Source organism: Schistocerca nitens, chromosome 5 (genome assembly GCF_023898315.1).
Source record: "Schistocerca nitens isolate TAMUIC-IGC-003100 chromosome 5, iqSchNite1.1, whole genome shotgun sequence".
NCBI lineage: Eukaryota > Metazoa > Arthropoda > Insecta > Orthoptera > Acrididae > Schistocerca > Schistocerca nitens.
The window spans coordinates 373551452-373563718 of record NC_064618.1 but is presented as its reverse complement, the minus strand read 5'-3'; the positions used below and the strand labels follow the sequence as shown (position 1 = coordinate 373563718).

Below are 12267 nucleotides of genomic sequence, written 5' to 3'. Positions count from 1 at the left end.
GCTCGTGCGCAGACAATAACAAGACATTTAAACTCACTTAAATCTTGATATCCTGCCATAGTAGCAGCAGTAACCAATCTAACAACTACGTCAGACACTTGTTGTCTTATATAGGCGTTGCAGCTTGCAGTACCATATTCTGTCTGTTTACATATCTCTGTATTTGAATACGCTACCTGTACCAGTTTCTTTAGTGCTTCAGTGTAAGTTACAGCAAAGAGCAGGAAAGATCTTTGTTCGAAACTGTATAATTTAAGTGCAATGAACTGTTTAGTTTCCATTTATTAACCTTATTCATTGCACACAGTACATTTATTTTTAGACCTTGTCTCAGTTACCTTATTTACTCACTATGAAATGAGTTTTATTCAGAAGTTTGTCATTTAAAAAATATATGGTCATCTTAAATCATAGAAGTCGAGGTAACTGTTTTTACATGCTTATACCTTACACTGGAATTCCTACTCTTTGTTATGTTTAATTTAAGTTTTTTTCATCAATGTACACTAGCATTTAAATTTTGTGAGGACAACATTCTTAAAAGTAATCACGTCATTCACTTTGCATTCATTGTGAAAGCTGTGAGGATAGCAAATTGGAGCAAATTGTAGCTACTGATAATGGGAGCAAATTGTAGCTGTAGCTTTTATTGAGCTACATGCACGTAAGAGTTCACAATTCACAACTGTTTCACACAGTTATCTTAAATTGACTCAAAATAAGGGAGCAGAGACGACATCCCGTGGCCACAGGAGTGTGCATTTGGGTGTTTGTTTTTGTGTGTGTGAAAGGAGTCTGTATTTGTGTGTATGAACGTGTACATTTTTGCTTAGGAAGAGTTAGAGCTTGAAAGCTAGTGTAAATACTATTTTCTATTGTGTGTTTCTGTGTGCCACAAATGTCAGCCATAGCTGTGTAAGTTTAGTATTTATATCAAGGTAGTAATAGAAATGAGTCACAATTTTATCTCATTGTGGAAAATGAATCCCTTCACTCAACCCCACCATTACATACATATAAAGGGCTTCTATAAACTGGTTCTCTGGCTAGAGGGAGAAAAAGACTACGCTACCACCATTAGGAACATCTTCAGTAAGAAAAAATAATATAAGAATAAAGTTTCCTGTGGATGACTTCTTCAGTAGTTTTTATTTCCACATATTAGTTGTACTAATAACTTTCTTTTCCAGGAAGTGTGGGTTAAAAAGAGTTACAAACCATTTAGACAGAATCAACAATGTAGAAGCGAATTGAGACTAAAAGCTACTCCTCAGAGGGATAATGGTAAGTGTTACATATGATATGTGCATCAGCCACTCTATTCAACCTTCCCACACATGAATAATTTACCAAGCACTTTCAACCAGAATTTTGAAAACCTCTGTGTCATGAATTTCTGTTATTGAAGAACAGCTTTGTTTAACAGTGGCGGTAGTTTTTCTTTGTATACTTTCAGTACTTCAGTATCCATAAAAAAAGAATTGGAAATTATAAAATTTGTTTAAGAATGCTTTTCTTTGGAACTGTAGTCTGTCAACCAAGGAAAAGTTCAGGCCTTATTATAAGTGTTGGGAATTTTGGGGCTGTCTTTGAATGGTTCATTATTTACTTATAAAGAAATTTATTTGTTGTTGGGATTCCTATTGCATGACTCACTTTTTGTGATGTTCCAAACAGTTTATAATTTGTCCCTGGAGGAATGTATTTTTCCTAAAAAAATACATGACTTTGTTTACAATTCTAAAATACAAATTGTTATGTGATTTGATCCTGTCACCCTCTGTATTCATTGACAGTAAGTGAAGTCGTCACTTACTTTTTGTGATATTCAAATCCTATTTGTAACTCAGGGCTTAGGAGCATTTATGCATCCACATATGTACTCTGAAAGCCACTATATGATGAATGATATTGGATTTTTTTACTCCTGATAATGTTTCCCTTTCCTCTTCCATGTGTGAATGGAGTAAGGAAAAAACGACTACCTATATGCATCTGTATGAGCTTTTATTTCTCTAGTTTTGTCTCCATGTTCCTTGTGTGAGATGTATGTTGATAAATGTAGGATTAATCTCAGTCTGTCACAAATGTCTTTTCTCTAAACTTTCTCAATAGTGTTTTGTGTAAAGAACATCATCTTCTCTCCAGGGATTCCCGTCTTAGTTCAAATGGCATTTCCACAATACTTGCATGTTAATCTAAATTACTCATAACACATATAGTAGCACACCTCTGAATTACTTTGATGTATTCCTTTAATCTGACTTGGTGGGGATCTCAATCACTCAAGCAGTATTCAAAAATGAGTTGCATAAACGTTCAGTAAGCAGTAACCTTTATAGGTGAGCTACACTTTCCTGGAGTTTTCCCAATAAACCAAGTGCCTGCCTCAAAACTGTTCTTACTTTCATGTCAATTTGCAGTGTTATGGACAGGTTTTTTTGTTGATGTGACTGTGCCGAGCAGCACATTACTAATATTGTACTTGAAAATTATGTGACTGGGTTTCCTACTCGTCTGTATTAATTTACATTTTTCGCACATTTAGAGTGAGCTACACACCAAACTGAAATTCTGTCCAAGTTATCCTGTATCCTCCCACAGTCTCTCAATGACAACACTTTCCTGTATATCACAGTGCCATCAGCAAACAGTTGCAGGTTGATACTGAGCCTATCTGTCAGACTGTTTGTGTATATGGAGAACAAGACCAGTCCTATCACATTTCCCTGGGTCACACCTGGTGATACCATTGTTTCTGATGAACACTTGTCATCCAGGGCAATATATTGGGTTCTTTTAATTAAAACGTCTTTGAGCCACTTGCATATCTGAAAAATGTATTCTGTATGCTGGGACCTTTGTTAACAGTCTGTAGTGTGCTTTGCCAATCTTTTTCTGTAAATTTAGTTTACGCTAAAGAAATCTGCAGCAACCTGACATTAAGGGTACTGGTTTGCGTGAGCGGCATTCAATAAGTAATGAACAATTTTTTTTCCTCACCCAGTTTCAGTTGAAAAAATGTGGAATTTGGCATGGGATATTGTGGAATATTCCCATTTAAACCCCTATAATTTCATGAATTTCTGATAGGGGCAGTGCTATACTTAGCCTTCAAAATGAGGTCTCTAATGCAGATGCATTCCAAGTAGAGAGCTGTCATTGAGTTACTTTTGGCAGTATACCAGAGCATCTCTGATATTCATCAGTGCTTGCACAGTGTCTACAGAGACCTGGCAGTGAACGAAATCATGGTGAGTCATCAGGCGAGGTGTGTGTCATCATCGCAACAAGGTCACACGAACCTGTCCAATCCCCCACAAGCCGGCCAGCTAGACCCAGCTGTGACTCGTGCAGTGTTGGATGACTCCTGCAGTGTTGGAACTCTTAGTCCTGTTTCACACTGGGACGTTGGTGACTGTCACCAGTGCTGGTCACCAGTAATCATGATGAACACTCCTGGATCACTGGCGTCCGACACCACAGGTATTGCCAACTGATTAGTTAGTGAAATGGACTCAAGCGAGGAGGAACTTTTGTTAGTACTTCTAAACAAGAGGAGGAGGAGGAGAATGAATGCAAAATGTTCATTCCACTTACACCCACTGCTAAGAGGCTGGCTGGAGAAAATATTGTTTTATACTCTTTATGTCGATCTGAGACAAGATGAGAAGTAGTTTTTTCAGTATTTTTGAATGTCAGAAACTTCATTTGATGAACTGCTAGGAGAAGTGAAAGAAGAAATCACAGGAATGGACAATAATATTTTAACTGTATTTTTCGGACCATAAGGCGGAGTGCCGTAAGACTACAATAAGAGGTACACTTAATTTTGTTATGAAAATTTTGAAATATAAGTATTTTTTTAGATTTCTTCTTCATTTGACCTGTAGGGGTGATTTCATGGTTTCCACACTCGTCCATTTTGTCCCTTCTTATCGCATTAAGACTGCGTAAAGATACACTTCATACTGGTAAATGCCAAAGAAAAGGGATGATGGATGCAAATGTGTTTGAGGGTTGCTGTCCTCCTAGCCTTTACAGGCTTAGCAACTAAATTTCGCTACTCCTTTATGGTACGAAAAACAATGTATTAAATTTGAAAAACAACATACAACTTACCAATTTTGTTTTTTTTTTTCATCCATACTCTTCTCATTGAAATCAGGCACAAACTACGCTATAATTTCTTGCCAAGCATTCATTTTCACTAATTTGTTGCTATAGTCATCGCTTTTGACATCCCAAATAGCAGGACAACTTTCTAATTCAGTTATAAAGTCTTACGTGTTAATCAAATCTAAACTCATGGCTGCAATGTTTACAGTATAATGGACAGTGAATGTTTTGCATCACTGTCTCAAAATTGACCACGTGTCTGTAGGCAACTCTACAGTGCTGCCTCTGTGAACTGTGTCCCAGTCACTCAAATTTAAATTAATGCATGTCTGGCAGTGACTGCTGTGAACACAGTGACCCTGTCTGTCACATGTGGCGAGGTTGAGTCATTGCTGGGTCACAGTGGCTCGGTGAGGCAGTGTAGCATCCCGGTGTGAATGCTTCAGTTCAAACTAATGTATCTGTCGGTGATCGTCGCTGGTGACCGTCACCAATGTCCCAGTGTGAAAGGGGCCTTATTCAAGGTGATCAAACAAATCACAAACACACACACCTCTCTGCACGACTGGACATCTCTGTTGGTAGAGCAGACACAGCTGTCCACCGGCTGGGGTATTCAAACATGTGTGCCCCTGGGTTCCTCTCTGCCTAACAGATGATCATGAAGGGCAACGAAGGACCTTTTGTGTGGAATTCCTTGTGCATTATGAGGCTGATCATGACATTTTTTTGGCAAATGTCATCACAGGTGATGAAACATTGGTTCATCACTTCAAACTGGAAACAAAACGGCAATCCAAAGAAAAAGTTCAAAGCTGCAACCTCAGCTGGTAAAGTCATGGCAAGCGTCTTCTGTGACTCTGAAGGGATTATTGTGTTCATTGTCCTCCCTCAAGATGCAATGATTAATTCTGAAGCGCGTTGACCTACCCTCCGGAAATTGAAGAAATGACTTCAGCATGATTGTCGTCACAAAAATGCAAACTAACTTTTTCTTCTCCATGACAATGCGAGGCCTCACACAAGCCTCTGCAGCCGAGAGGAGTCCACAGAACTTCATTGAGCTGCTCTTTGTCGTTCACCTTATAGTCTGGATCTCATAACTTCTGACTTCCATTGTTTGGCCCAATGAAGGATTCACTCTGCAGGAAGCAGTACATGGATGATGGGGACTTCATTGATGCATCAAGGTGTTGGCTCTGACATTGCCCAGCAGAGTGATGCCTTGGGAGCATACATACCCTCCTTTAAGGTAACATAAGGCCATCATAAGGCCATCACATTGAATGGAGATTATGTTGAGAAAAGAGATTTTGTAGCCAAAAGAGTGGGGAATGATGTGTATTGGAATCCTGAATCAAACAAACCTGCTTTTAGAAAAAATAAAGTTAGATTATTTATCGAACGTCCCCCATAATTTTGTGGGTATGTTTCTTTTACCCTTCAGATTATTTAATGTATTTATACAAATTATTTGTTTAGGATAACAGTTATCTGATATCTCTGTGACTAGTTACAGTATTTTTGATTAATGCCAGGTGTATTGTATGTGTCAAACGTTTTTTCCATGAAGAAATAAGTCTGCTAAAAATTGTATTGGGGGAGTTAAATTGTACAAAGTGGCAAGGGACTTAAATATAGCTCTGAAATTGATAGGATTGAAACATTTAATTTAGTCTCCACCTAATATTACCTTAGTCTGCTTGGAATTTACAAAGTTTAATAACAAATTAATATTTTTCATGACTAACTCAAAATCAGCAGCCAGAGCCCTGTGTATTGTAATTATTTCTATTAACTTTCATGAAATTTCTGCTTCTACACTGCAAAATCTGAGTGTAATTGTTTTTATGTCTGTAGCCTTTATTAATGAAAATGGCAACTTCTTCTTTGAATTCAATTTTAAAATGGTTCATGCTCCATGGATAACTATATAAATTGTATTACAAAATCTTTATTCCACGTGATCATAGGAAGCAAAACAAAGCAAAACTACATTATCATACCTAATGGCAAGATGAATTAGTTGCAGGCAACCAGCAGTTCATATATTTTGAAACCATGACAGTTTAAATGTTTTGGCCAGTTTAACATCAGTGCTGAATTACAAGAATTTATAAGGACCCAGCTGGGCAGTAAAATAAATATAGTTTAATCAAACAATATTTGACTTTCAGTGAAACAGTTCATTAACTGACAAAAATGAGTCCCTTGTATACATTTACTCCTCTATCTTATTCTAACACTAAAAATAAATTTCAAATAAACTATGTTTTATGCAAATACAAGTCCAAAAATAATTTCTATGTAGGTTCTCCTCCTTTGTGTCAGGCCTACAGTAAGATTCTGCATTCTAGTGCTGTTTAACAAGTAGACATCAGATAAGAAATTGTCAGCAAATGAAAAAGCATGTTAGCATTATAACAAGGGTTGTTGTTGCTGTTGTAGTCTTCAATATGAAGACTTGTTTGATGCAGCACTCGTGACTGTGTTGTACCCATGCTGTCTTTTATCTCTGTTTGTTAGCTGCAACCTATATTCATTTGGATTTGCTTACTGTGTGTGAGCCTCAGTCTGTTTCTACTTACACTGCCCTCGCCCCCCCCCTCCCCCCTCTCTCCCCTGGTCCCTGCAACACACATCTCACTCCATTACCATTGATGATTGATGATTCTTCGACACCTCGGGCTGTGTCCTATAAACCAATCCCTTCTTTTAGTCAGGTTATCTTTTTCCGCAATTTGGTACAATACCTCCTCACTAGTTATTCTATGAACTCATCTAATATTCAGTAGCACCACATTTGCCAAATGTCTGAACTGTTTATTGTTGACATTTCACTTCCATGCAAGGCTTCACTCCCGATAAAAACCTTCAGATAAGACTTCCTAACATGTAAATTCATACTCCATGTTAACAAAGTTATCTTTTCTTAAATACTTTATTGCTATTGGCATTCTGCATTTGATACCAAAACTTTCTCTATATCTACAGCCCTAATAAATATTGATTTCCCTTTCTTCAGTTTATCTTGTAAGATAAAGACATTGGGGCAGTATTGCATAGCCTGTTCTTACATTTTTATGTGGAAGATATGAGGGTCGTGCAATAAGTAATGCCCCATTTTTTTTTTCTCAGAACATATTTATTGTTAAGAGTCAGAATTTGTTGATAATATACGTCAACATATCTTGTCTATGTCCTATTTTTGTACATAGTCTCCATCATGTTCTATGGACGTATACCAACGTTGTGGAAGAGCATGTATCCCTGCTGGTAAAAGCTCTTGTCCTGTAGGCATAGCCATGTTTTCACTGCATGACTGACATTCTCATCATCTTCAAAGTCTGTTCGCCGTAAAGAATCTTTAAGTGGCCTAAAGAGATGAAAGTCTCAGGGTGCCAGGTCGGGACTGTAGGGTGGACGAGGCAGTGACATCCAACCCAATTTGGCGATGTGTTCCTGGGTTCTCAGACTTGTGTGTAGGCAAGCACTATTTTGTCGGAGCAAGATTTCTGCTGGGTTCTTGCCCAATTGAACACATCAGAAATGGTTCTTGAGTTTATTCAGAGTCTTCACATATGCCCCTGAATTGATGACTAACCCTCTTGGCATCACATCCACGAGAATGACGCTATCGTAATCCCAGAAGGCTGTCATCATGACTTTTCCAGCCGAGGGGGTTGTCTTGATTTTATTCTTTTGTGGTGAATGAGGATGATGCTATTCCATGGACTGCCTTTTTGCTTCAGGTGCAAAGTGGTGCACCCAGCTTTAGTCCCCTGTAATGATCCGTTACAGAAAGGCATCTCCATCAGTCTCAAAACGCTCCAACAGTCTCAAAACGCTCCAACAATTCAGATGTAATGGCCTTTCTTAGAGTCTTGTGGTCTTCTGTGAGCATTCATCGAATCCATCATGAGCACTTCTTTGAATATCCAAGAGTCCCGATCATTGCAGACTTACTTCAATGCTGACCGACAACTGTAGAGCCAATTGTTGAGTTGTGATGCACCAGTCTGCACAAATAATGTCATCCGCAGAATTCAGCATGTCTGGAGCAGTGCCTGTGACAGGATGTCCCAAGTGTGGCTGATCATGGAACTCTGTTTCTGCATTTTCTGAGGCTGTAACTTTCTTTACCCATCACCCAACTGTACTCCTATCAACTGCAGCATCACCATACACTGCACACAAATGTTTATGGATGTTAACCATGGTTTCTTTTTCTGCACACAAGTATTCAATAACAGCATGCTGCTTGTAACTTGAGTCGTATGTAGGTGCCATTTTGACGCTGTGCTGTGCTACGGCTCTGTCATCTGTCAGAACAGTTCAAAACATCAGTGGTGCACAGAACAAACATCAAATGTGAAGAACCAACAAGGACATTTGTCTGTGTATATTAATGGCTTTTTTAAAAAAATGTGGGACATTGCTTATAGAATGACCTTCATATTTCAGTGCTCTAAATTTTTAAATGGCACATTGGTCACTTGGTAAAAATTTTCATAATAATTGTCACATTCTGTTTCTGTTGCCAGTAGTTCTACATTCAATTCAGTGATACTAATTGTCAGTACTGGTTTGTTACCTCCAGTACTAACTGTAGCCTGTATAGGTGTGTTAGCTATACAACTTCATGAGGCCAGTGGGTATGCTTGCCGCTCTCCCCTTCCATAAGGCAGTGGGCCAGTTCTGTTCACTGCCACAAAATAAGAGAGTGGCTTTGGTATTATTAAATATAAAATATTATATGCTGGTAAACACCTTTGCTTTCTGATGTATAATAAATCTTCTCAGTGCTTTCTTTACAACAGCAAATATAAATTTTAGGTAAAAAAGTTTTCTTGTTTGGAGCATCCACTTCTTGTGCCCAAAATATAAATTATCCTTTTATGAAATTGTGTGTGATACAATCAGAATTGAAGTAACTATTAATACATGGATTATGTATAATAGATCTCATAGCCTTATAATGAGGTTCCAACCTCAACTTCTACAGCACTAACATAGATACCAGTGATAGCAATAAGTTAAGTATTTTCAATTGTAAATGCTTAGTATTAAAAGAACATGAGAATCTGCCATTCGCTACAATGGACAGTGTTGTTGTCATCTTCAGTCCAGAGACTGGTTGGCTGCAGCTCTCCATGCTACTCTATCCTGTGCAAGCTTCTTCATCTCTGAGTAACTACTGCAACCTACATCCTTCTGAATCTGCTTACTGTATTCATCTCTTGGTCTCCCTCTACGATTTTTACCCTCCACGCTTCCCTCCTGTACAAAATTGGGGATCCCTTGATGCCTCAGAACATGTCTTACCAACCGATCCCTTTTTCTACTCAAGTTGCACCACAAATTCCTAACATTCTCCTGTAGCACCACATTTCGAAAGCTTCTATTCTCTTCTTGTCTAAACTATTTATCGTCCATGTTCACTTCCATACATGGCTACACTAGATACAAATTCTTTCAGAAAAGACTTCCTGACACTCAAATCTACACTTGATGTTAACAATTTTCTCTTCTTCAGAAACACTTTCCTTGCCATAGCAAGTCCACACTATACAGGGTGGTACATTGACAGTGACCGGGCCAAATATATCACGAAATAAGCATCAAATGAAAAAACTACAAAGAACGAAACTCTTCTAGCTTGAAGGGGGAAACCACACGATGCTATGGTTGGCCCGCTAGAAGGCACTGACATAGATCAAATGGATATCAACTGCGTTTTTTAAAATAGGAACCCCCATTTTTTATTACGTATTCGTGTAGTACATAAAAAAAAAGAATGTTTTAGTTGGACCACCTTTTTTGCTTTGTGATAGATGACGCTGTAATAGTCACAAACGTGTAAGTACGTGGTATCATGTAACATTCCGCCAGTGCGGACGGTATTTGCTTCGTGATATATTACCCATGTTAAAATGGACCATTTACAAATTGCGGAAAAGGTCGATATCGTGTTGATGTATGGCTATTGTGATCAAAATGCCCAACGAACGTGTGCTATGTATGGTGCTCGGTATCCTGTACATCATCATCTAAGTGTCCGGACCGTTCGACGGGTAGTTACGTTATTTAAGGAAACAGGAAGCGTTCAGCCACATGTGAAACATCAACCATGTCCTGCAACAAAGGATCATGCCCAAGTAGGTGTTTCAGCTGCTGTCGTGCTAATCCGCACATCAGTAGCAGGCAAAGTGCGCGAGAATCGGGAATCTCAAAAACTTCGGTGTTGAGAATGCTACATCAACAACGATTCCACCTGTACCATATTTCTATGCACCAGGAATTGCATGGCGATGACTTTGAACGTCGTGTGCAGTTCTGCCACTGGGCACAAGAGAAATTATGGGACGATCACATAATTTTTGGGCGCGTCCTATTTAGCGACGAAGCGTCATTCACCAACAGCGGTAACGTAAACCGGAATAATATGCACTATTGGGCAACGGAATATCCACAATGGCTGCGACAAGTGGAACATCAGCGACCTTGGCGGGTCAATGTATGGTGCGGCATTATGGGAGGAAGGATAATTGGCCCCCATTTTATCGATGGCAATATAAATAGTGCAATGTATGCTGGTTTCCTACGTAATGTTCTACCGATGTTACTACAAGATGTCTCACTGCATGAGAGAATGGCGATGTACTTCCAACATGATGAATGTCCGGCACATAGCTCGTGTGCGGTGGAAGCAGTATTGAATAGCATATTTCATGACAGGTAGATTGGTCGTCGAAGCACCATACCATGGCCTGCACGTTCACCGGATCTGATGTCCCCGGATTTCTTTCTGTGGAGAAAGTTGAAGGATATTTGCTATAGTGATCCACCAACAACGCCTGACAACATGCGTCAGCGCATTGTCAATGCATGTGCGAACATTACGGAAGGTGAACAACTAGCTGTTGAGAGGAATGTCGTTACACGTATTGCCAAATGCATTGAGGTTGACGGACATCATTTTGAGCATTTATTGCATTAATGTGGCACTTACAGGTAATCACGCTGCAACAGCATGCATTCTCAGAAATGATAAGTTCTCAAAGTTACATACATCTCATTGGAACAACCGAAATAAAATCTTCAAACGTATCTATGTTCTGCATTTTAATTTAAAAAACCTAACTGTTACCAACTGTTCATCTAAAATTGTGAGCCATATGTTTGTGACTATTACGCCTCCATCTATCACAAAGCGAAAAAAAGTGGTCCAACTAAAATATTCATATTTCTTTACGTACTACACGAATATGTAATAAAAAATGGGTGTTCCTATTTAAAAAAACGAAGTTGATATCCGTTTTACCTATGGCAGCACCATCTAGCGGGCCAACCATAGCACCATCTAGTTTCCCCCTTCAAGCTAGACAAGTTTCCTTCTTTGTAGTTTTTTTGTTTGATGCTTATTTCGTGAGATATTTGGCCTGGTCACGATCAATGGACCACCCTGCATATCCTCTCCACTTTGCCCATCATCAGTTATTTTGCTCCCCAAATAACAAAACTCATCTATTACTTTAAGTGTCTCATTTCGTAATCTCATTCCCTCAGCATCGCCTGATTTAATTAGACTACATTCCATTATCCTCATTTTACTCTTGTTGATGTTCATCTTATATCCTCCTTTCAAGACACTGTCCATTCTGTTAAACTGCTCTTCAAGTCCTTTGCTGTCTCTGACAGAATTACAATGTCATTGGCGAACCTCAAAGTTTTTATTTCTTCTCCATGGATTTTAATTCTGACTCCAAATTTTTCTGCTTGGTCAATTTACAGATTGAATAACATCGGAGATAGGCTACAACCCTGTCTCACTCCCTCCTCAACCACTGCTTCACTTTCATGCCCCTCAACTCTCATAACTGCCATCTGGTTTCTTTACAAATTGTAAATAGCCTTTTGCTCCCTGTATTTGACCCCTGCCACCTTCAGAATTTGAAAGAGAGTATTCCAGTCAACATTGTCAAAAGCTCTCTAAGTCTACAAATGCTAGAAACGTAGGTTTGCCCTTCCTTTACACTATGCTGTCCGGCGACACTACAGTGGTCTCGTGTGCAAAATAGCGGTCAACGCCCAGCGTCACCACAGTGGTGTTGTCTGCATAGTATCGCTCAGTGTCTGGCGACATCA

General features: G+C 39.0%; 1 protein-coding gene across 2 annotated transcripts in view; it reads left to right on the top strand.

Annotated features, from left to right (window-relative positions):
* Nucleotides 1-12267, top strand: part of LOC126260044 (uncharacterized) — a 350981-nt gene that overhangs the window by 174657 nt on the left and 164057 nt on the right. For both annotated transcript variants that reach the window (XM_049957226.1, XM_049957227.1), the window contains exon 6: nt 1191-1284. In XM_049957226.1, the coding sequence (XP_049813183.1) occupies nt 1191-1284 (94 nt within the window). The remainder of the gene's footprint in view (nt 1-1190; nt 1285-12267) is intronic.